The sequence below is a fragment of the Amia ocellicauda genome, chromosome 18 (genome assembly GCF_036373705.1).
Source record: "Amia ocellicauda isolate fAmiCal2 chromosome 18, fAmiCal2.hap1, whole genome shotgun sequence".
NCBI lineage: Eukaryota > Metazoa > Chordata > Actinopteri > Amiiformes > Amiidae > Amia > Amia ocellicauda.
The window spans coordinates 2,517,097-2,543,673 of NC_089867.1; the positions used below are offsets into that span (position 1 = coordinate 2,517,097).

A 26,577-nucleotide genomic window follows, 5' to 3' on the forward strand; every position below is an offset into this window, starting at 1 on the left:
GGGTCTGAACATATATATATTTTTTACTGTAACTTATGTTACCCTAAAAGGTCTTCAGCTTGAGCATTCAAGTTTTAAAGAAAATATGTTTAAAGAAATGTGTGCATCATTTTGTACTTTCACAAAATGTGATACCATAGGAAGGATCGGAATACTTTTGCAAGAACTATGTGAGTATAATATAAGTATAGATAGAATTTGCTACCGGAAAAAGTGGAACAATATGGGATATGTGTGTTTGTGTTCATATTTATTTAAAGCAAGTGCTATACTAATCAATTTCACTACATTCCCTTAAGTTATGCCACTCTTTGTTCACTCTAGTATAATTCTAAATTATTACTGAATTATTTGGGTGGAGTGGTCTTGGAAGAATAATTTCATGGTGATTTTGTTAATATAGCTGCTGGAATTCATTGGAAAATGTTATTGTAAATAAATTTATTGTAATATCTACTACCACTCTATACTAAAAGATGTTTGTTGTGCAGAAGAAAAACATTTTTTTTACTATACCAGTCAATTTATTTATGGCTGTGATAATATACAATAATATTAAAATACTACATTTTTAGAACAATAATTGTTTTGCTCTTTTAAACTGAGGTATGTATCATTGTGTATTTCTTAAATGTTGTTAATTATTAGCAGAATAATCCCAACGCTGAAAGAACTAATGCAAAGAAGAGGGTTGCTCCTCGTGATTACAGAGAATGGGACACGTGAGTTCAAATATTTATGTAATTCTTATACCATTTTGTTGCATTGCAAAGAGGCCTTGTTTAATAAGACTGGGATTTATTTGAGAAAATATACTATGTCACTTAATTTAGATTAAAAAAAAAAAAAAAAAAACATCCCCACTTGACATCAGTCAAAAAACTATTGAGAAATATAATATGTAGGAAATTGGAGTGGAATTAAAACCAATATCTGTACACATGTGGAACACACCTCAGTTAACATGGCCTACATACAATGGCTGATCAAAATCCAACTGTGTTTGTCTATATTTCCTCTTCTTCTTTCACATACATTTTCATACATTTTACACAGAATTTCTTGTTCTTTTTCTTTTTTTATTTGCAGGTTTGACCCTGATGAGGAATGTGCTAAAATTGATGGGATGGCCAGTGAGAAAAGCTCCCCGGCAATCATCCATCATGCCCTTCCTAAACTAAAACGAAAAATAGACACAGCAGGTATATTTTCTCTTTGTAGACATCCCTTAAGAAAGAAAGTTGTTCTCAGTGTGGTTTGATAAGTGTTGCATTGCAGTCTTCCAGATCCCTAATAATATACAGCAGAACCTTGATATTGCATTAGGATATTCCATCCTTTGCTCAGATTTATTAGTATTGTTTCTGATCATGGTAAATCACAAGCAGAGTGAACACCTGCAGTTACATCCTTTAAAGACAAAAGCCTATAATACTACAGGCAGCATATTATCATGGAACATTTAATAGGATCAAAAGGGAAATAATCAGAGAAAATATTGATAGATGATTGAATGTGTCTTCCTAGCTTTAACTGAACATGAAAAGAGACTCCTTTCAAATCATGAGAAAGAAAAAGGCAACGAGGCTTTCAGGGCCATGGAGTATGAAGAAGCTGTGGAATATTACTCAAGGTGAGTGTCAAGCACCTTTATACCTTTTAATTAATGTACCATTACATTAGGAGTATTATAATTATTACCTTTAACACTGCTACTACTTCTCCTACCAATTAAAACAATAAAAAAACATATTGTCAGAATCAAAAATATAATGTTTTTGATTCTCATGGTTTTACCAGCATTCTAACTTTGTTTGTCTACTGCTAGTGAGTATTTTATTATGCTGAATAAAATTCCTGTCCAGCTCTTAAATTTAACTGAAAATTCAGGATCTTTACAGTCCTCCACACCCTGATTGTTACAGGAGTCTGTCAGTGCTGCCATCAGTGGTTGTCTACAACAACCGAGCTCAGGCACAGATCAAACTCCAGCACTGGCGCAATGCCCTCAATGACTGTCAAAAAGTACTGGAACAAGAGCCAAGAAATCTGAAAGGTATATGTATATTTTTTTGCATGGCTTTTATTGTGCATGTTGTATGAAATATGATTTGTAAGGAATCCACAGCACCATGGTGAAAGAATAAGATGTTTATTGTATAATGTTAATAAAATAATATAGAGAAACTGGTGACTCTGAACCCCAAGCAAAAATAGGTGGGGTTATTTATAGGTTGAGATCTCGAAAGCGAACAAAGAAAAGTCTATATTTGTAAATAATTAGGAAGAATCAATGAATATGCATTAAATACGGATTAATATGCAAGGCTAATGGATTATATTGGCTACTGAATAATCATCAATATAGCTGATAAGTAGATATGTCAAACCCTCTGCTACATTTCCACTGCACCACTTCTGTAACCTTGTGGACAACTCTCAGAAACAACAGGAAGGTTTGTTGTCAATATAGTCATGTTTACCTCGTCCCCTGAAAGTGTCAAGGCGAGGGAAATCAAATGTTTTGAGAACTGAGCTATAAGACTTCTCAAGATGCAGAAATAGGCAGATACACACAGGCCCTACATGAGCCAGAATTAGTTAATTTGGATAAGTTCAATATAGTTGCTGATCAATACTTGAAATCTTTACAATGTAAACTTTCATCACAGTAATTTAAATGTGGTGTACAGGGAACTGTATTCATGGATAGTTCAGACTAATACGTTTTATATTCTACATTAAAAAAAAGTTATTTAAGTTTCAGGTAATTTCAATGCAACAAGCGTTGTTAGCTTTATGTCACGCTAACGTTAATATCACATAGGCAAAGTGGATATGTGAAAATGTTGCTCAAACTATTTAGTTTCCAGTTGAATTAAATTAATGGATATTTACCTATTTACCAAATGTACCTATTTGATTGCTCTTTTCCCAGCATTGCTGCGGCGTGCAACTGTATACAAACACATGGGTGACTTGAAGCCAGCTGCTGATGACTTGAAGAATATACTAGAAGCTGAACCATGGAATTTGACTGCAAAAGTATCCATTCATCTATTTTATTTGAATCCATTTTAAATCTTTGTCCTTTGTCCTCTGTCCTTGTTATATACATTTGTGTTCTAGTGCAGTTTCCATTATTTCAATGAATAAAATGTGCATGCTGTGGACTGAGTAGTAGTCCTTGAATGGCACTGTAGTATCTTTAATTGTCCAGTAGATGGCTCTGTGGTACTTTCCTATTGAAATTAATTACAGTACTGTGTCAATACTGCATTAGTAACCCACATGCACACACATTACTGTGAATCAATGTCGCATTTACTTAATGATGCCGGTGCCCTGGACTTTTGTAATAATATTGGCTTTTAAATAATTGGTTGGCTTGTTGTCCTCTTCAGCTAAATGGCTGGGAGTCATCAAATCACCCTTTGAATACTGGTGCAATTTTACATGTATTCTGCTGTTGGAAAATAATGTAATCATTATAAGGTGTATAATTTTTTAAGCATTCTGAATCAATATTGTAGTTAAGTTAAGCACTTGTGCAACAGAATCATTGTGATTTTTTTCTAATGGCATGAACAAATAGCAATAGCAATAGGGAATGACTTGGCATACTGTAAAAGACAACAAAAGCAAAGTGTGTATATATATATATATATATATATATATATATATATATATATGTATATATATATATATATATATATATGTATATATTTAATTAATACATCCTTACATTCTTTTGACTGGGCTGTAGAATCTTCTGCTTGAGGTCAAAGAAAGAATGACAGATTGTGAGCCAGAAGAGCAGCGAAGGGGAAAGCGACTCTTCATTCAAGATGTGGATGAGCCAGAGGAAGCAGAAGAGGGAGGTGAGAGGGTTCACTACAGAATGACACTGCTCATGCCAGTGCCAAAATCCACCATGCTTCACTGCACCTTTTACATTAATCACATCTGAAGAACAGGGATTGTGCTAAATTGATTTAATGATTTATTTCCTGAAGTGACTGAACCAGATAGATTGAACACTGGAACTAGGGTAAGCTAGACTGAATTAGAAGTAGAGACACAATAGGTTTTTTTTTATATTCACATTTGCTGCCTGTGGAATCACAAACCTTAATGTAATTCAGTTTTTAGTTTAATGTATAATCCCTGCCCCAAACATAATGTTAATAGAACTGTGGGAAGCCGATGTACTGTTTTGACTAAAGCCTTCAGTACCAGGGTACACCAATCTGTGCCTCTCTCTCTCTCATATATATATATATACACACACACCGATCTGCCATAACATTATGACCACTGACAGGTGAAGTGAATAACACTGATAATCTCGTTATCATGGCACCTGTCAGTGGGTGGGATATATTAAACAGCAAGTGAACATTTTGTCCTCAAAGTTGATGTGTTAGAAGCAGGAAAAATGGGCAAGCGTAAGGATCTGAGCGACTTTGACAAGGGTCAAATTGTGATGGCTAGACGACTGGGTCAGAGCATCTCCAAAACTGCAGCTCTTGTGGGGTGTTCCTGGTCTGCAGTGGTCAGTACTCATCAAAAGTGGTCCAAGGAAGGAAAAGTGGTGAACCGGCGACAGGGTAGTGGCGGCCAAGGCTCATTGATGCACGAGGGGAGCGAAGGCTGGCCCGTGTGGTCCGATCCAACAGACGAGCTACTGTAGCTCAAATTGCTGAAAAAGTTCATGCTGGTTCTGATAGAAAGGTGTCAGAACACACAGTGCATCACAGTTTGTTGCGTATGGGGCTGCGTGGCCGCAGACCAGTCAGGGTGCCCATGCTGACCCCTGTCCACTGCCAAAAGCGCCTACAATGGGCACGTGAGCATCAGAACTGGACCACGGAGCAATGGAAGAAGGTGCCCTGGTCTGATGAATCACGAGTTCAAGGTGTTGACTTGGCCTCCAAATTCCCCAGATCTCAATCCAATCGAGCATCTGTGGGATGTGCTGGCCAGACAAGTCTGTTCATGGAGGCCCTACCTCGCAACTTACAGGACTTAAAGGATCTGCTGCTAATGTCTTGGTGCCAGTTACCACAGCACACCTTCAGAGGTCTAGTGGAGTCCATGCCTCGATGGGTCAGGGCTGTTTTGTCGGCAAAAGGGGGACCTACACAATATTAGGCAGGTGGTCATAATGTTATGGCTGATCAGTGTGTGTGTGTGTGTATACACACACACACACACACACACACAGTGCCTTGCAAAAGTATTCAGAACCCTGACCAATTCTCTCATTACTGAATTACAAAAAGTACATTGAAATTACATTGTTTGAAACTCAAAATCAATTATTGTAAGATGACATTGGTTTTATGTTGGGAAATATTTGTAAGAAAAATAAAAAAACTGAAATATGTTGCTTGCATAAGTATTCAATCCCTGTGCTGTGGAAGCTCCCAGTTTACACAGATGAAAGAGGACACAGCGAGGACACAATTACCTTATCATTGACCCCCACCTGTGAGCCATTAAAGTTGCTCTTACATTTTCTGGCTAAACCCTCCACTGTTGAAGGATCATTGGTCAGGCTGTGAATCTGAAGAGCATTATACAGAAGTTACAAGATAAAGTAATACTAATGCATATATCAGGAAAAGGGTAGAAAATAATATCCAAGTGTTTGGATATCCCAGTGAGCACAGTTGGATCACTATCAGGAAGTAGAAGCTGCATCTCACCACCCAAGCACTGCCAAGAAAAGGCTGTCCCTTCAAACTCAGCACTCAAACAAGAACGAGGCTTGTGAGATAAGCCACAGAGAAGCCAACAATCACTTTGAAGGAGCTACAGAGTTCAGTGGCTGGGAGTAGAGTAATGGTGCAACAGTTAACCATATTAAGACCTCTACAGAACACTGGCCTGTATGGGAGGATGGCAAGAAAGAAGCCATTACTCAAAGTACCATCTGATCACATAACTTTTTCCCACATCGCAGCTGGTCACTCGCATGCTTTCAGATGGAACTAATATGAGAGAATTGGTTAGGGGTCTGAATACTTCTGCCTGGCACTGTATATGTATGTATGTATGTGTATATATAGTGTGTGTGTATGTGTGTGTATATATATATATATGTGTATTTTGTTTTGGAAAAAAGTTCAAATGTTCATTCCTCTCCAAACCTTGAATTGGTTTATGCTTAAAAGTATGGGTTAAACTCAGTGGATTATGTCCATGTAATGTGGACATTTTCGTAATTCCTATAACCCTTTGAAAACAACAAGTGAGAACATTTTGTTTAATTTTGCAATCTTTTTGCAATCTTATAATTTTGAAAATCGGTTAGAGTAGCGTGAGCTTGACTGGGAAATAAGAGCAACATGGCTATTGTGATAAGCTAGCTGTTGCAGCTAGTTGGAATTGAGAAAGTCCTTTGAGAAGTGCTAAATGGGTTTGAAAGCTGTAAGCTTTCACCTCAGATAGTTACAGCACAGGGTTAAAATAGCTCATACATGGAGGCTGCTTCTAACCCTGATCCGTGCTCTCTGGAAAAGACCCAAAAGGCTTTATACAATATATACAGACTAGCAATGTCAATAGAGGTTTTAGGTTTTAAAGCCTTGGCATATAAACTGAGAAACATAGTAGCTAGGGAAATATGGGGAGAAAACACAACTAAATATATCCCTTGTTAAAAATAGAAGTAGTTAAAGCTGGAAAGCTCTTTTATAGAAAACATACATGTGGCTTTTTCAAACAGGAGTTTTTCAGCTGTGCTACTGGCATACTGTCTGACATTTGCTTGATCTTTTATGAGGGTATTGGTGATTCTGGATATTTATTTATATGGTTTATTTGAGTAGACTAATCAATTTTATTAGAAATCCTATAGTATTTCTTTATTACAGTTTTCTCACAGACTTCACTGTTGTCATGTAATGTTTTGTCAGACTTGGATAGTAAATTAAAACAAACAATACATACATGTTTTACATTTTAACTTTCTTTAATACTCCTGAAATAGTTTAGATGTTATTATTTGTAGACCTTTATGTACATGTGTTCCAGAAAGTGCCTTAGTCTTGTAACATATATAATTATGTGCTGTCCCATGGCCATGAAAGGGTTACTCTGCCTGAGCACTGCCACAACCAGTTGATTCAGGATCCTCTAGTCTGCTAATCTACCATAACAAGGACTGTGGTTAATTGCATGGTTCAGATATTTTGGCAACATCAAACAGGAGACGGTTAACCAGGGCTGACGCAGTCCAGCCAGAAAACAAATCCAATAGACTTTTGGGTCCACAATGACCCATTATTTCTGAAGAAAAACACACTTCAGTTTCAGCTTTAAAGCTCTTCGAATGATTTCCTCACACCCCTCAGTGTAGCACTGCAGTAGACCTTCCCACAGAGTGATGTCATTTTTGACTGCGCCTGTGGGTGTGTCCTTTTGCATTTCCTCTAGCAGAAACCAGCCTGCATGTGGGTGGGGAGATAGCTGCTTCTGCTGTTCAGGGAGAAATGGGGAACGCTCAGAGAAAGTTTCCCAGCAGAGGAGATTGGGGCCCCCAGACGGAGGAGAAGCCCTCTTTCACCGGCAAGAAGGAGAGGGGTAAAGCAGGCAGTGCAGAGAAGGACAGAGCCCAGGGGGACAGGGCTACAGAGCAGAAGCCGGTGAACGGAGCGCAGGAGAATGGGAGCTGTGCAGGTGACCAGAGCAGTGTCGGTGGCTCAGGTGCTGAGAGCAGCAGGCCTGAAGTCAGCACAGGATCCCTGCCCCCCACTCTGGCCACACTGAAGAGTCAAGGCAATCAGCTCTTTAAGAATGGACAGTTTGCAGATGCCTTAGTTAAATACACCGAGGCCATCAATGGCTTCACAGAGGCTGGTAAGTGCCATTCCTTCACTTTAAACAGCTCCAGTGTTTTTTAAAATACATCTTTAGCTTAGGCAACTTTCATTCTTTGGTGGTTAAAATTACAATTTTACAGGGGTTATTACAGGGGGGTGTTTGTTTTCTCATGTAAGCTCTGATATCTGACAGGAAACAAGTCATTTTAAATGGATTCCTAACACTCACAGCTTAAATACCTCTGGTTGTTTCTATAAGATAACATTCCATGTGTGATGTAATGGGTCAAAGTATGCACTGTAAGCAATACAGAGCCAGATACTTAAAACAATTAAAAAGGATAATTTTTAGTCACACTTAAGCTAATCAGCTTACCAAAATGCAGTAATATGTCTATGGCCTATGAAGAAATAGGTTCAGACATAACTATATGCTAAAGCATTGAAAGGTATTAAAATGCATGCAAATGATGTTGATGAAATTAGTCCTGAAGGAAACAGATCAAATTACTTTCTTTCCTATTGAGTACTTGAAGTATTTAGTACCCACAATACATATACAGTATGTATAGGGCTAAAATTGTATATAAAATGAACATGCTTTCTTTTATTTGAAAGGTGGGATGAAGGGAATAATAAATATGATAGTCACTGATTCATTTTAAATTTGAAGGTATGGTATTTCATCATAATTATTTACCACTAGGACTGTTTTACTTTTGGAAGATATAAAGGTTATAGTCATTTTAATATGTATTGCAAGTGTGTTGTGTATGACAAAATGCGATTTTTTTTCATATTCATTCACAAAAGTGTAAACTTTATAATGTATTAATTACACTTTCATATGAGTGGTTCTGTCACTGAAATTGTTTTAAACTCAGTTTCTCCATTTAAGTCTTAAAATTGCTGTGTACATATTTAATGAGGCTGATGATTTACCTGACTTTGAAATGACAGATTGTGTACAAAAAGCCAAGTAACTGTAAAATACTAGGCTACTTAGCTCTAAGAAATGTTAGTAAAGGTAAGTAGTGTCAAGGCCGTAGGAGTTGTGAAAATGAAAATGAAACAGCTCTTCAGTAGAAAACTATTCTGCTCATGTGATTTTTGACCAGTCATTTTGAAATGAGGAATGAATCTAATTTAGCTCATATACTGATTCTTCTGATATTCTTGCTATTATTTGTAAATACCTGATTTACGTTGGTCTTCTACAGTTGTCATTTACATCCATATGAGTCAAGTGTAGTTCACTGCTCTGAAGTGCTGTGGTAGATACCTTAGGCCTTATGCATCAAGTATTGTCTACTATGCTTTATTTATAGCAACTTTAAAATAAAATTGTTGTTGTTCTAAAAACTTAATAATGGATTCCCAGTGTTACAACCAGGATTATTAAATACATTTTGGTAACACTATATCTAACACATCTAGTGCTACATATTAGATGAAGAGTCAAATGATTAAAATAAATCAAATTACCAGAAGCTAATGCTTCTGAGATTTTTCCTACAGCATTGCCACCCTTTTTATATTTTGCAAAGACAAATAAGTAATTCAGCTCTCCCTTGTCTGTTTGTGCATGGAGTCGGGCAATATTTTCATTGTAAAACATGGCTGTCAGTCATATTCCAAGAATTAAAACAAACATACTGACATGCATCCATTAATTAATATTATTTAAAAACAAAATCAGTTTCCAGGAAAACCTGCTTCTTTGTAAAATTCATTAGGACTAATACATTATTTGGGTGAATTACATGCAGCTGTAATTTTAATTTATTTACCAAGTCTGCATTCCAGACCACTATGCACTTTCTGCATGTGATTAATTAGACCGTGCCATTTATCCATAATGGCATTTCCATACCCATTACATTTCCGGGGCATCTCATACTGGTGATTAATGATTGGTTTTTGTACACTGCCTTATTTGCAGACAGGCTGATCTGGAGGTCAGCTTTCCCAAATTTTTTCTGATTCCTCATACCATAATAAAAAAACATTATTATTAAATTTGCCGATACCTGTTGGTTTCAAGGGTAGATACTGGGAAATTCATAGGCCCTGTTTCAGTTCCTCTAGTTCTATTTGCCTCTTGTTTCATTACTCTGCAAAATAAACAAGTTGTAGGGTTATCATGTCGCATTGTTTTTATTTTACAGATGGGGAGAAAAAATAAATATAAAGTTAATGACAGTCATATTTGTATTACTTCTATGTTGACTACATTGTTATAATCAACTTCCACAAAACAAAAACAAAATAGCCTGGGCTTTTGTAGTGGAAATCACCCCCAAGAATCATTATTTTTTTTGCCTTAATATCAACTATCATTGCAAGCTGCCTATGCATCCAGACCTTTTCCACCATTACATGATGATATTTAGTCTGATGCCTGACAAGAATGGAGGACAAAATACATACCAAAGAAATGACAACTGTATGCCGAAAATTAATTATAACTTACCCACGGTTCTTATAGCACTCTTTCACGTCGATGTCCGTGCTCTTTTTTTCAGTGACCTTACCCAAGGAATGAGGTTGTTTGCAGTAATAGCAAAGCTTAAATAGTTGAGGTAAATCATATTTTCTTTCCAAATGTGTTTTTCCAGAGGGGTCTATCCTAAAAACAATAACAATTTCACATGATAATAATATCAACCCTCCCCCTTTTTTTTGTCATTTTACTTTTATTCAGGGATATCAAACTTACTCTCAATGTAGAAGAGCACTGATATGACATTTGCACTGTATTCCTATATCAATGTAAAATACACCAAGTTGAGAATAAATCAGATTATTTATACAGTAAATGCAGACTTACTAAAGCAACATAAGAACAATCTTTGTGTTCTCAACATAAGAAGCAATCTTTGTGTCAAATCGGTATTACAGAGAGCTCTGTAAGTTGCTGATCCGGGTCTCCAAAAATGTACTTGCAGTATAGGCTACCCTAATGCTGATATTTTGTATTTAATTTTTTAATGGATTGCTTTCCTGCTTGCTTTTTGGTGTTTTCAGTTAAGTAATTTATTCCCCAGTTGTTATTATAATGTGGACATTTAGTGGAACATATAAACAACACATTCTGTAAATATATAAGCAAATAAATGCTAGGCTGTTTCCCATTAGTGTTTTTGTTCTGAAGTGAATTAGAACAATTTCAGTTTTGACAAAGTGGAAAATGTGTGATTTGGTTGGTTTGCCACAAAAATGTATAGGGGAAGTGACCCAATTAAGCCCATGTACCATATAAGCCCACTTGCTCTTTTATTTTGAAATACAAAAAAGACAGGAAATATTAGAAGGATGATCTGTTTCACAGGAAATGCACAACATTGTTACTGTCATGAGCCAATCACATTTTTTGTTCTTGAGTTATGTATGACTTTGTGCTGTCACTGTGCAGCAGCATTTTAAGAAGTCACCCAAAAACTTTGCTTTATGAAGGGCCCTCCCAAGAAGCAATTTTTTCTGGAATTCAGTGACCAAACTTGGTGAATATTAATAAGAATTACAAAATTAAGGTATTTAAAGGCACAATTTTGCATTTGAAAATATAGATTTCATGAGTTTCCGGAGCTAATGACACTGTCAGAATGATGGTCTCACAGACAGATGAAGTATGAGAAAATGAGAAAAACTGTTGATGACACCAAAACATTTTAGAAGCTTCTTCAGATAAAACAATATTTATTGTTCTATCAATTATTATAATCTTAAAATGTAATTGTTTTTGTCATATGGGCTAAAAAGGAACAGTGCCCTTAAAGCCTATTAGCACATGACTTTAAAGCAGAATAATTATTTTAATTTGTTCTACCAACAATAATAAACATGGTCTAAGTTGTAAAGAATAATGTATTTTATTTATTATAATGATATTACATGTTTACATTAACTCTATACAATATAATTGAGGTTAATTTCCCATGGACCACTGTTGTCCTTAATAAGCCAACTAAGCCCAGAACCCATTGTACCTCATATTAAAAAAAAGCCTTAAATTAATTAATATTTCTCAGAATACATCCTTTTCATTCATGAACTTAACTACTTACCTGATTTTCATTATGGGGACAAAATGGGTAGGAAGAGAAAAAATTATAGGGACTGTAATAACATGATAGAAGCTGGCTGTGAATTTCGTGCAGATCACAGATGGACAGAGAAGAATGATTTTGAGTATTTTGAGAAGCGGTGCATCCCTAGACAAAAGGTAATGGAGGACAGAACTGCGCTGCCATTCCAGTGTTAGCAGGGACACAATTTGAAAGGAGGAATGCCCTGTAAAACTTGATGAAACTTGATGAAAACTTGAAAACAGCTCTCAAGCCAGAGAACACCATTGGTGGCTTTGAGAGCACTGGAATATTCCTGTTAGCCAGAACCGGGTAGACAAACGAGTGTCCAAAAACCATGCTCCTTTTTGTGAAGCACCTGTACAGACTTCCACAGCCCCAACAGCCCCGGCCCCAATCCCAACAACCAGCACACCAGCAGAGCAAACTGCCTCTATGAGTGCAACAATTCCATGTGATGGAAATTAGTCTTGGATAACCAATTAAAATTGTAGTTTCATATTAGGTTGGTTAATTGAGGTCTGAATTCAATACTCTATCAAATTGTGCTTAATCAATACAATTTGAAGTATTTAATGTTAAAACTCTTGTGGACTTATTTGGGACACGTTGGCTTAGAGGGTACATATGTACCTTATAAGCCCACTTATACTTAGACTTTTCACTTTTGCAATTAAATTTAATTTAGTCAATTTATGATAAAATCTACCACAAGTGTTGATATGAGAGATTAATCTTTGATTTAATACCCACTTTATTGGGAAGCAATTCACATATCTATAAGAAAACATGTAAAACTTTTGGTGGGCTTAATTGGGTCACTTCCCCTAAACAACACACATGTAGCCTACACAGGCATATCCACAAATATACTGTGAACAAGTTTCCAGTGCTGCAGGGTATATACGCCAAGCAGTCAGCTGTCATTTACCCAACAAATAAGTTTATTGTTTGAGGGTGGAGAGCAGTGTGTTGGGACCACGTGATGTTTGCATAACAATAATACAAAAAATTACAGATCACACACAGAATGAAAATAACTTAATCAGAAACTTTCAGAGAGGTTTCTACAGGCTTGATGCTGTGTCAGACTCACAGCTTCTTCTTGGAGCTTCACAGAAGAATGACAAAGACAGCAATTAGGCCTTGCTACCAGAAATCATCTTACTCTCTATTTCTACCCCACAGAGCTCAGGCTTTTTTTTCACTGCAGAGTGCAGAGAGGTGCAAACTCCACCAGGTTTCAACCAATGAACCATCAAAGTGGCCCCTCTGCCTCTACTGCATCCAGTTGAATACTGGAGCTGCCACACCCCAAACACAGAAAATTGATCAATAGGTGTGGGGGATACTCACTCAATCACAGTGATGTAAATGTTGGAATGCCCCTCAAAGTAATCACCGCAGATTGTTTACTTGCACAAATAATTTCTTGTTGTAAAGGAGAAATAAATTCGGTCCTTCTGTAGTTTTTCCGCTGTGCAATTATTTTTTTACATTACAGTTTTACATTTTTTACGTGTTAAATTTTGCTCATGACAGTTAAACAGTTAATTGATGGTTTCCAATTAAAGTATTTATAGCTCAGGAACAAAATCCTTCACACAGAGGGGTGTTTCAGGACCAGGGTTGAGACCACTGCCTTAATACAAAGTAAATGTGCTAGTGAAAGTAGAAGCTGCAATATTGAACTCATAAGTCACTCAATAAGTGTTCACACTTCATTCCTTAGGTGTAGTAGTGGGATTAAATAATTAAATGTTGCAAGAGAAAACAAATAGTCAGTACAAGGCAATTGGTGGTTCAGCTGATTTGAACATAGTGCTGGTAAACACCAGGGTCTAGATTGCCATCATGGGGCTTCATGGGCACTAGTGGATTGATGATGATGTACATTTTTATATTATGAAAAACTGGAATGTGCTATTATTTCTCAAGAGTTTAAATGTAATAGTTTGGCCAGATACATGGTTTTAAACACTTATATTTCTTACCACTACTGAGATATGTGGACTTTGTATTAGCAACTGACAGACTTGGAATTGTATAAATCAGTCTTTTATTCAACTGAACCAATGAATTTTAGTTGGCAAGTATATTCAGCAAAAAACTGTTTGGAGCAGAACTCTGTCTTACCTTTCACTTTTACTCAGGATCCATCTGACAAAAACAACAATTTTGTCAACTCGGTTGACATCTTTGGACTTTATTTTTGTCTAGCACTGTTTTGTAGGTGCAGTTCAAACACATTTTGACACCTGTCTAGCATTTTAGAGTATCAATGTCCCGAGTAAGGAGCAAAGCCAGAAATGTCTTCAAAGAGGTCTTATTAACCCCTCTGTTTTTGGTTTGATTTAACATTCCACTGTGTAGGTTCATTGATACTACAAAACTACAAAGTCATTTACAACAAAACCGTAGACCTTTATTACAACCTGATTAGCTGACACTACTGCTGTGAATTGTGCAAAACTGAATTATTTCTTGTTTTTTTTTGTTTTTCTGGCAGCTGAGAATTTTATAATTGATGATAACCACTGATTTGTATACATTTGTTAAGGTGTTGACAGCCCTGCTGATCTCAGTATTCTGTACTCAAACCGAGCTGCATGCTCTTTGAAGGATGGGAACTGCTCTGATTGTATTCAGGACTGTACCAGGTAAGGTTTCTAAGGCTCCCTCTTTGGCACCCTTTTATTGGCTGGACATTGCACTTTTTATGACGTTAAAATCTGTTATAAAGCTATAGAGAGACAAGAAAGTATGTCTGTTTACCAAATACAAATAACCACAATGAAAGGAAGTACCCAGACTTCCAAGTGTAACAAAACTAACACGGTCTTCTACATTTTTACTTAAGGATTATATTTCTTTTCAATTTGTAGATTTATATTAAATCTAAGAAAATTTTCTAAACCTTAGCAAACTTAGGATAAGCTTAGCATAGAAGTTGAATACTAATATTGAATAATTTGGTTTTCTTCATGGTTTGTAGAACTTGTATTTGAAATAGGAAGAGTCATGTTTTTCTTGTTTTTTTTATGGGTGAGACAGCAAAGATTAAGTGAGCTTTAATGCCAGTACCTAAAGAAAGCTTGAAATGCTGAGTCATTGTAAACAGGTTTCTCCTGTAATGTAGCTATATCCTGCACATTTTATGATTTGTTTTAGTAATGCTCAATGTACTGGATGACAATGAGGCTGGTGTCTTAGAAAGGATTGTGTTTAATTTATCATTGGAAATGTATTTACTGTCATTGGAGTTCATAAAATTGGCAGAGTTTTCAGTCTAGACTGTAAGAGAGCTTCTCTGCTACTGAACCCCTGAGCAATTAACCAGAATCAGGTGGTTTAATTCTGTACTGTGTTCAGCAAAGTGAATGTCATTTTTAAAACGTTTTGTTTGCCTGTTTAAGGAAGGTTGGATTTTCTAAGAGATTGAATGAAATAGGTTAAAGTATGGAAACATGTCACCTTTGCCTTGTCAGAACTTTGCCTTTGTGTTTGTCAGAAATACCACAGCCTTTCACTTATGGTTCATAAAAGAGACATGTTTACCTGTATGTAGTCACTGTTTTGCAGGAGCTTTCCAGTATCGTGGTAGCTGTAAGATGTAACTTAAGCAATGTGACTATTGAGCTATTGGGCTATTGAGATATGTCTTGATCGAGGCAAGATGCTAGTCTGGTTTGGAGTCCCACATTTGCCTGAACATTCCCCTGGGTTACGGAAATATAGTGAACTAGGGATTGATTTTCTGTAGTTACTTGGTCTGTTGGGATTACTGAGAGTTTTTGTGTAGTCAGCTTTGAAGGTCCTATGTCACTAGTTTTAACAGGCAGATTGCCCAGAGTGGAAAATTGGGCCTCTACTCTAAGTCAATTTGATATGGTGTGAGCAACATCCCCACAGTGGAAAATACAGACATGGGGATATTTAAGACAGTTTTAAAGAGAAATCCGCTGTTTGCTAATTAAATTGGTCCTGCCTTAATTCATGCCTTAGCAGTTGAATTTATGTAAAAAGGACCCTCTGGCTCTTTTGCCTTTTAAGTACAGCTTAATTACATTGTGGTGCTAAATGGCTGTGGCCTACAACCTGAAACTCATATCTGGCTAATTATATATAACATAATGATGTATATAAAGGTTATGCATAATACAGTGACTTAAAACTACACCTGTTTAATGTGTCAGCCATTTTTTAAACCCTTTAAAAGGCTGCTTTCATTAGGAAATGAAGTCTGAATGCTCTAATTGTAGCGATAGATTTCCCATATTTATTGTATCTTTCTCTAAGACATATTTAAGTAATGTACAGAAGATAACATTTTAGAGTGACCCACAAATGACACATGACACAAAAACTCAAGCTGTTTCAGACATTTAAGCTGCGTGCTTTGGATATCGAGACTTTAACTCTTCCTTATTCTATTTTTAACAGAGCCTTGGAGCTTCAGCCTTTCTCTATCAAGCCTCTTCTTCGGAGAGCCATGGCTTATGAGTCACTGGAGCGTTACCGGCAAGCCTATGTGGATTATAAGACTGTGCTTCAGATTGACAGTGGGGTGCAGGCTGCCAATGACAGCGTCAACAGGTACAGGCTAACCCTAGATAAAAAGTCCATACATAATGTGTCCTTGTACAAATACAAAAATCTGCACAAACACCTGCTGAGAGATATGGTCTCGTTATATATTGTTAGCTATATTAGAACCAAGAGGCATGGGCTGGGGATGACGGAAAGTTGCAGGATATCTGCAGGGCACTGTATGAGTTACCATCGTGTCTACTGGCTGTGGGTAGATGGCTACATTTTTTCTCCAATGCCACCTGCTCCAAATGCTCACCTGCATTCATGAGCACTGAATGAAAACGTACAACAAAAACATTTCAAATTCCGTGAATTAAAATGAAATGGAAATTCAACAGATTTGAGCTTCTGCATAAGAGTTATGTTAGTAAATAAAACATAAGGATGTTAGCAGTATTTTGTTTTTTTTTATTTTTGTAAATTTATATTTTTCCTGACAGGTGTATCCTCAAAGAGTTCTGTAATCAAATCTTGTTTTATTTATTTTACTGCCAACTAAAGTTAGAATATAGAGAGAAAAGTCTTCACTCAATTTGATAATCCAATTTTATAAAGCATTATAAGCAATTGCTGATACTAAGGTACATGGTGCTTATTTTGATATTACTTGATATTTACATGATGCAAATTAAGTATATTCAATATTTGTGAAAATAATTACCCTGTTCACACTTATTAGGCCAGCTCTGTGCTGCCTCAAATTTAGTCCTACTTTTTTTTAGAGACCCCATTCACAATTGTGGTTTTAGAAGGCCTAAGTGCGTTCACATATGCCGTCTAAAAGGAGGCTTAAATGAAATGCATGCTGGTAATTAAACAAATCTGCTCAAACAAACCAGTTACACATGACATTAGGTTTGCTTACAGGTGTATGCGATGTATTTATAATCACAACTTATATATATTGAGATATATAGGCTATTGATCGGTTCTGTATTTTCTTTGAAAGTAATCTTAACCCTTTGCAGCCAAAGCTTTCTAATATAATTAAAAATGTGCACTTTAGTACAATATCATTTTGTGAAAGTTGTATTATTCACTCTTTCATTGCAGCTGTAGAGCCACGTTCAGATACAACAGCAGTCAGGCAGCTGGTTTAACAGGAGACTCGTATGCCTCGGTTCCACTGGCTTAAGCGTCCGTGTCGTGCCGTGTCCGCCCTCAGACGCGTCCCAGAGCTTTTATTGCAAAACCAGGCCGCTGTGAATCCGTCCCTCTGATGGAGGAGCAGCGACTGTGGGTTTGGTTTGTGTTTCGTGTTAAAAACAGAGACAGAGATCAACACTACGAGCGACACAGCCTGACGTGGAGAGGACTTTTGTGTCTGTTTTATTGTTTGTGCTTTACATAAACGTGTAGACAGCATATTCAGACAAACATGTTCACATAAGAACACGGTTCCATGTGCAACAATAAGACTAAATAGCGAATATGTATTGTTATTATCGTCATCATTTGTGCTAGTATATATGTATTTTAAACGGCACAGCGTGACTCCCTTAATTTATTACTCTTACTACAGATTTGTAAGTGCAAACAATATTTTTTGCTGTATTATTTATAATTTACTTATCAGACGTCCTTAACCAGGGCAAGTTACAGTTGAAACAAAATACACACGTTTAACGATTAATCATCCAGATACAATATAGCAGGTTTAATTGAACTAAAGTGTGCGCGTCTCAGTCATGGCGTTTATGGACGCATTTATTAAACCAGTCCTTAATGTTTTAGAGGGAACCCCACATCTGCTGTATTAATTTATTCATTAATTTAACTTGTAAATGGACACGTTAATTAAATCGTGTTCGCCTTCACACTGACTGTCTCTGCGGATTGTCCTGCACACCATTCACACAACACAGCCTGAAACACCGGCCAGTTATTCATACAATATTAAGAATACCGGCTGCTACCGCTCCGGTTATTATCCTTCAGTTTATTTTAACTAGTCAGTCACTGCACCAGTCCTGTTAAATCCAAGTTTTTAATGCACTCGGATATTAAGTGTAAGCAGTCATTGTTTCTGTACGTGGATTTCACTCCATGCTGCTAATAAACTTGTAATTTCTTCGTGATCGCACACGGCACTTCAGATACATTGTATCGGAAGATATAATCTCATCTCCTCCCTGTGTCTCAAGTGAAACACACACCTCCAATTCTGAAAGCGAATCATGTCCTCAGTGGGGACGGACGCTTACGGACACGTCTAGCACCAGCAAGTTAACCGTCCACCGTCCGGACGCGTCCGCCAGTGGAAACGGGGCTAAAGTCACCGCAGCTCTGCTGAATACCCGGATCAAACACTCAGATCAGTGCCGCCGGATCTTGATCTGCTTCGTACAAAGCCTGGATCCTGTTTTCTGATTCTGTTAGTACTAGGACTTTAGCCTACTGTGTTTGTTATTCATATGCAACAGGAGTTTCAGCAAAAATGATGTAATTATAATTTTATTTTGTTATCTTTAATATTAGAATAGCTGAAACATTAGTTTCAATGGCAAAAACCGGCACAAACAAAATAGATATGTTTGGTTTGATTCTGTTGTTGTGGGGGGGCTGAGTGACGACACTTGCCGAAAATAGATAAATGTTAATATCTTCAAAACCAAAGCAGCACAAACGTAGCACAATCTAATTATATGGAAGTTATCGTTTGTGCTGTAAGTGGGGGGGGCAACTTCACAGAGCTACTCTTTCCACCTGGCCCAGGGCCCCGTGCGTTCATATTCACATTTAGGTCGCCTTTCGGCCGGGTTAAAAAGCTGGACTAGTTTTCACCAAAGTCCAAAGTTCCAAAAGTTCCAAAGTCATAAGTCTATAAACATGATAGTTTTGGTGACAAAATTACTAGTTATGTTTACTTAAAAAGCTGTGTCAATGTAGTGTTCTGATGAACACAAAAAATACAAATGAACAAGGTGGTACTTGTTTTTAAGGATCTCAAGATTGTTGATCGAGCAGGATGGTCACAACTGGAGGGAGAAGCTTCCTGAGATCCCAGTGGTGCCCCTGTCAGAGCAGCACAGACGGGAGGAATCTGCATCCAGCTCTGAGCAAAGACAGGAGCGGGGACACAGCAAGCCTGTGCAGGATACAGGTAGGGGCATGCTTTCCACCCAGCCCTTTCTAGAGCAGACACTGATCTGAGCACCTCGCCTTTATGTACTTCTGCCGCAGTAGTCACTCTAAGATCTCCGGTTTTAAACCTTAAAGTCCATCTGCCTGGATTCTTTAAATTGCTTTCAGCTCCTGTAATTGTAGTATGAAATGTTACATTTTTATAAGGGTGTATAGGTAATTTATTATATTTCTTAGAAGAAGAAGAAGAAGAAGAAGAAGAAAAAAAAAAAGGACTGGAATGTCCCTCAATACTATTGGTTTCATCTGGGCAGGTTTTGTGAAGCTGTCCAGTCACAGTGCTCGGCCTGGATCTTGAAGAGATGTGGCAGTTATTTTTAACTTTGTCATTAAAGAAAATACTGAGTAGGCAGTTCTTTCCAAGCATACACCAGCAATTCTATTGATTACATGTGCTAAAGAAAATGACTGCTGACTTGCTCTAGTGTTTATCCTGCTGTAGGAAACTACATTAAATGTTTTTCTCCAATCCTGTTCCTAAATACTGGTGCAACCGCATGTGTCTTCTCTCCAGCTTGAGTGAACACATTTAATCCTTTTTTATACATTTTCAAAATGATCATTCAGGAAATAGATTTTGTTCATTTGTTTATTCCTGTTAGTATTTAATTGATCTGAATCTGTAAACATCCATTTAAAATCTGCTATTCTTTAAGTTACACTGTACAAATGAAAGAAAATATTAGAATCAGAGATGACTAAACCATAACTGTTTATGGTTTAAAGGAAGTTACTCTTGACAAAAGTACCCTAAATAAAAGTATTAACATTCATATCTACATAAAGAATCATTTTTAGAAAGAATTAATTCAGCCCTTGTGCCTGCCAAGCCCTATTCTGTTCATGGTTGATACATACACTGAAATTATATAATTTGATTTCCTTGCAGCACATTTAACATTACAGCTACAAGTGTCCTGTACAGAACAAAGGTTATAGGATCACAGTAGACAAGATCTGACCCTCTCTCCAATGGATTACTGTTGGTTTTATAGTCATTTATCCCAGTGTCCTAATCTTTTGAGAACTCACCTAATGACCTTGCCATCTGTTTAATCCCAGTGTTTGTATCACTGTGTTAAACTTTGCAATAATGGCAAGCAATAGAAATACAAGGGTGACTGTTTCTTATGTAAAAGAAGAAAATAGTGACTTTGTTATTGTAAAAACACTAAAATATTATTTAAATTAATTATTAATGTGAAACATAACCTGCAAATCAAAAATTACAAACAATGAACTACTACCTATAAATTAAAATAGAGTACATGTTTGTGTTTTGGAATTTTTGGTAGGTCAAGGCCTAAGACTACACATATTTCTGAGCACAATGTAAATTAGCTCAGAAAAAGGCCTAGAAATAAACATTTGAGACATGGAAACTTTTAAAACTGGAGTTAGAATAGAAGTGCATTTACTTGTCTTTCAATAAAGATATTGAGTAATTTGCACTGAGATGTATTTGCATTCTCCATAACTTGTAATGAAGTGTGGATGTATTTGTGGATAAAAGGAAGAAAAGAAGACTACATTATTACTCCCAACATTAACTCATAGCTAACATTGTAAGGTGTAAGTACAACACAAGTACTGTCATCATCCTAGGCATGGACACATTTAAAGATTGAACTGGAGACCTGCCTCACAGTTTTTCTTCCTTTATTTCAAGGTAAAAAATTAGAAGCCCATTTCCTGTCTTTGAAACAAGAAGGAAATGACTTTGTGAAGAATGGCCAGTATAAGGCTGCAATTGGAAAGTACAGTGAATGCCTTAAGTTAAAACCTGAAGAATGTATGATTTACACAAACAGGTAAGTTTATGGGTTTTCATACCAGGTGCTAGGGGACCACTGTGTATTCTGGTTTTTGTTGTTACCGAGCTCTTAATTATGTTCTTGACAGCCTTTCCTACATTCTATATTTCCCAAATGTTTTCAACACTTAGAGATGTAATTAGAATTTATCATCTCCCAATATGACTTCATTTCCATGTAACACTTAATTGACCAGGTTACTAGAATTTGAGCAGCTGGATCCAGGCAAAATTGAAAATTATTATGGGTTGGTATAATTTGATGATATACAGTGCCTGTAGGAAGTATTCACCCCCTTGGACTTTTTTTCACATTTTGTTGTGTTACAACCTGAAATTGTGATGCTTTTTTTACTGATCTACATAACCTAATCCACACTTTCAATGTGGTGGGAAAACATGGGGGAGTGCAAAAACAAAACAAAGAATAAGAACCTGAAAAGTCATCTTTAGAAAAATATATCTCACCCTTTACAATGAAGCCAGAGGTGGGAGGTGCGGGCAAATAATCGGCAGGTATTAATACAGCAGGCTTTGCAAATTGGCTTGTTTCGTTCAGAACAACCTAACGATTAATCCAGTATTATTATATTATTTGATGTTCTATCAAACACAGAGAAGTTGAGATCCAGTGATGTAAAATCGTTGTGTACACTTTGCTTCTACCAAAATTTGTCATAATTGTCAATATTTTCTATTCCTATTCAGGCCAAGTATACCCCCCACCGCACCATTTCAGAATGCAGAGGGTGGGGTATAAAAAAACACATTTTCACATCAGAGAATGCTTCACATTGTTAGAAAGCTGAGAGTCTCAACTCTCATGGGATACCAAACACTTGGCAAACAACACAACAGTGAAGAGTAGGCCTACAAATGGGCTTAAAAAAAAGCACACTGATTTTGTGCCCTTTTAAGGGTACCAGAGGGGTTTGTCAGCTTAAGGGGTTAATTTTGTTACACAAAACGATTCCATGATTTACTTATTTTTTATCTCCAATTGATTATTTTATATGATTTAATTTCAGAGTACATGGAGACATTAAACTGCATACATCTCAATACAAACTTGAAAAATCGAGGTGTTCTAAAACTCAGTGTAATAAATGTCACTGTCATTCGCACAATTTCCATTGAAACCTGTATTCCTGTATATATTTTTTTAAATAACTAACAAAACAAAGCAAAGCATTTTTGCATCCGGACTATGGTGTCAACAATATGCTTGATGAGGAGCACAGGGTTTTGAATTACTCATTACGAAGACAATTTGGAGACTATATGAATATATGAATACTACTGTTTTGCAGTTGATTTGACAAAGGCAAGATCTGAACAGTTAACATTACAAAATCTCAGTAATGTCAAGAATTCTTATTTCCAAAACAGTCTTATTTGACCTTTAAGTTGGAATAAAAAACAGCAAGACACAGTGGTCCACCAGGAACAGGGCGTAGACCAGACCATATTTGTATTACACACAGTTCAAGTTAAATGTAAATAAATAAATACATTAACAGAAATGGTAATCCAGTTAAAAGGAACACAGAATAGTCTCTCTCTCAGCTGTTGATTTTTGTTGTTGTTGTTTTTTTGCTTTTTATTTTGCTTTGTAAAGTTGCTAACTAGAACTGAAGTGTTGGGGATGTAAAACTGAGACCTTCCCCCTGGGATTTCTTTTAATCTCCTTTTACTAAATAACAAAAGAACATGCAGATATAGCCTTTACTTTGCATTGCAGAGGAAGATCTATTCAGTGTTAAATGAGTCACCATTCTATTTATATATGAAGTACTTTGGAAATGATGTGTACAATGATTAGTTGGAAGCAAACTTTACTCACAACAAAATTCTTAGGTCCCCCTACAGAAAGGAAGGCTATTGCATGACAAAAGAAGGATTAACTTTCTGATAACAATGCTTTTTTTTTTTTTCTATTTCCAGAGCCCTGTGTTATTTAAAACTCAATCAATTTGTAGAAGCAAAACAGGACTGTGACTCTACCCTGCAGTTCGAGCCCTCCAATAAGAAAGCATTTTATAGAAGGGCTCTGGCCTACAAAGGTTTACAGGTAACTACATGAATAACTTTTCTATTTTATTATTCAGTGCATTCTTAGTGTTTCGGTTTGGCTCTGTGACCTGTGTGCGAGGATGTATTACAAATCTCAAAACACATCCTGCAGTTTGTCTCAGGACAGGTTACAGAATCGCTCTTCAGCTTTTCGTCACATTTAATTCCCTCTTATGAAACACTTTCACAAGGCAGGAAATGTCCGTCAGTGATTCAGGCCGAGCACATCACCGAGTGTTTCTCGATGTGGGAATGGGATCAGAATTGAAATCTTCCATTACATGGGGCAGAAGTGTGTTATAATTAAAACCAAGCACAGATACGACACCTCAATATTTAGTGTGCGAGTGATAGATTCTGATTACACACTAGTCTTATATTGAACAGTCTGTGTTGAGTAAATCTTTTGCTGTAATTCATTCACCAGAAAGTACATGACTCTTTGGTTCCCTGTCCCATGGTGCGGTGCTGTGCTGTGCTTTGTGTGCAGGACTATGCTGCTTGCTGTGCAGACCTGCAGGAAGTGCTACGGCTGGACCCAAGCGTTCAGGAAGCCGAGAAAGAGCTGCAGGAGGCCAGGGAGCTGCTCAGACAGGAAAGCCCCCAGGACAAACACAGAAGGACTATCCCCATCCAGGAGGTAAAGCCCCCCCACCCACTGAGTAACACTGTGGCACAGCTCTCATCAACTTCAGTACATGGTTAAATAGGGGCTATCAAAAAAAAAAAAGATTTAAACAAGAAATGGAAAACCAGTCTCAATTTCTGGTAATTCAGATGTTTATACTAGAAATAAACAAACTACCTTAAAGGAGCAGCATGATCTACCTATACTAGTGACAAGAATGTTTCCCTGCCTATAAGGCAAAACTGATGATCATTGTAGGCGTTAATGGGAGGAGTCTTGCTTCGCGTCTGTCCCAGTCCAGTGAGAGCCCCGTCTTTCTGTGCAGGTGAACGACAGTGACGAAGAGGAGAGCGAAATCACCGCGGACACGAGCAGCGCCACAGACGGAGGAGAGCTCAACTACTGTGCGGCCAGACAGACCTTCCCCTCGCAGCCCACTAACGCATACGAGTTTGGCCAGGCCCTGAACGCAGCACGGTCAAGAGGGGATGCTGGTGCCTGTGCAGAACTACTGTCCAGCATTGAGCCAGAGAAACTCCCCTCCTTCATGAGCAATAAGTTAGATGGAGATGTCTTTAACTTTATTATAAAGGCACTTTACAAACATCTACTTCAGAAAGACCCTGACCTTGTGTACCAGCATCTAAGCCACCTGCATGAAGCAGAAAGGTTCAAGGTAGGTTTGCAGCCCTGCCTTATGCATTGTGTGTCTTCTGTACCGGTCAGAAATCCCATGAGTCTAAGTTCACGTGAGGCTTTTTTCAAATTAAGAGTCGAGTGAAAGCTAAGTTTAAATGAAAACCAAGTCTGATTTTGACTATGCTTTGTTCTGGTTGTTGATTGTGTCTTGTGCCTTTTCCAGGTGGTACTGCTGCTTTTGGACAAAAGTGACCATCAGCAAATAACAGAACTGTTTGAGCAGCTGTCCAGAGCAGACTGTGATGAATTCACAGTCGATGACCTCCAGCATCTTGCAAATAAGTATGTTGTTTCATGAAAGCACTACCTTCCAGCATGCTTTTATTGGGAGTTGGATCTATGCAAACTGTATTGGCTTATTTTTGATATTAAAGCTGTATAATGCATTGTGGGGGGTGGGGGGTGACTACTTTAAATTGTACCTCTATTTATTGTTCCATGCTATAAACAAAAATCCTTTAACAGAAGGTCTAACAATTTAGGGGGTGTACACAAACATTTTCTATTGTTTACAGTCATTTAGGGGGTTCTACATTAAAGCATCAGGGTACAGAAATCTTCCCACACAGTTTCACAAACATTGATTTCAGTGGAAGTAATCCCATTAGATGAATATCCTAATTCATGCATTTGCGTTAGTGCAAGATGACAGATCATATTTCTATTCTGGGTCTTCAGTGCCAGTGCCAATGCCAATTGGTCGTGGGGGGGTTGATGGCAGGCAATGGCCCTGGAGTAGAACCAGTTTATAAAAAAGGCCAGCATTTCAACTGTGCCTGAATACCCCAGACACCCCTACAGAGGGGGAAAGTACATAGTGAAACTCATTTGTTAGAAATTAAAATTGAAATGTGCTGTAACCAAATTGGCGAGCTGTGCTTTTGATGGGAGAGGAGCTGGATTCAATAGGCCACACACTCAATCAGTGGTTTAGGGTTCAGATTGCTGTCTGGTGAGAAAGGGCTGTGTATGTACCTTCTACTGCAATCAAGGGGCTACCTTATTATTAGGGAACTACTTCACCTCAAGAGTCTAAATGATCTCCATGTTTTAATTTCCAACCATGGCATGGGTTGGGACTGGTTAATCAGAATTCCACGAGACTTTTTTTTTTGTTGAACTTACAGTAATTTGAATTGAATTTAGTAAATATAGTTTTGTCTACCAAAATAAAACACTGAATTGGTTTTATTCTTAAATGAGAACCTTTAGAATGAATGGTCTAAACCTGATCTAATGTTTAAGACCCGAGTAATGTTTCTTATGACAACAGTTTGCTTCCGTTACCAAATGCTATGAGAAGGCAAGTTGATCACCATTGTCAATAAACCACAGCGGAGGACCTGGAAGGAGAGATGTAGTACCTATGCAGTAAACAGCATTACCAAGCAATACAGTAAGCACGGTGTAAGATTTCTGAAGAAAAGATGTCCACTTGATAGGACTGTGTACATGTCTTCCACTCAGGTTTCTAATGGTATGTAAAATATAATATTTTAAGAGGATGTATAGATAAGTTGTTCCATGAGAAAATGTATTTTAAATTTAAAAAGTCTGTCTTTTTTTTTTTTTTTTTTCCATTTAAATCTTGAAGAATGTACTGTACTAAATTCAGGGAGATGAGCTTGCTGCAGACAGTTACTGGAGCAATAAAAACCGCATGTTAAAGTTTTGACTGGTTTTGTCTGATATTCAGCAGTGCGCCACTGG

General features: G+C 37.2%; 1 protein-coding gene across 6 annotated transcripts in view; it reads left to right on the forward strand.

The window, feature by feature from the left end:
- The window catches only part of LOC136713885 (sperm-associated antigen 1), a 29,981-nt gene extending 3,442 nt beyond the window's left edge, over nucleotides 1-26,539 (forward strand). For 3 of the 6 annotated variants that reach the window (XM_066691118.1, XM_066691122.1, XM_066691119.1), the window contains 15 exons: nucleotides 649-722; nucleotides 1,090-1,202; nucleotides 1,528-1,633; nucleotides 1,926-2,056; nucleotides 2,939-3,045; nucleotides 3,767-3,881; nucleotides 7,444-7,866; nucleotides 14,478-14,577; nucleotides 16,361-16,513; nucleotides 19,453-19,613; nucleotides 21,324-21,465; nucleotides 23,412-23,538; nucleotides 24,031-24,180; nucleotides 24,494-24,844; nucleotides 25,031-26,539. In XM_066691118.1, the coding sequence (XP_066547215.1) occupies nucleotides 649-722; nucleotides 1,090-1,202; nucleotides 1,528-1,633; nucleotides 1,926-2,056; nucleotides 2,939-3,045; nucleotides 3,767-3,881; nucleotides 7,444-7,866; nucleotides 14,478-14,577; nucleotides 16,361-16,513; nucleotides 19,453-19,613; nucleotides 21,324-21,465; nucleotides 23,412-23,538; nucleotides 24,031-24,180; nucleotides 24,494-24,844; nucleotides 25,031-25,165 (2,388 nt within the window). In that variant the 3' untranslated portion in view covers nucleotides 25,166-26,539. The remainder of the gene's footprint in view (nucleotides 1-648; nucleotides 723-1,089; nucleotides 1,203-1,527; nucleotides 1,634-1,925; nucleotides 2,057-2,938; nucleotides 3,046-3,766; nucleotides 3,882-7,443; nucleotides 7,867-14,477; nucleotides 14,578-16,360; nucleotides 16,514-19,452; nucleotides 19,614-21,323; nucleotides 21,466-23,411; nucleotides 23,539-24,030; nucleotides 24,181-24,493; nucleotides 24,845-25,030) is intronic. The other 3 variants (XM_066691121.1, XM_066691123.1, XM_066691120.1) reach the window with 2 other exon arrangements.
- The last annotated feature ends 38 nt before the right edge of the window (nucleotides 26,540-26,577 follow it).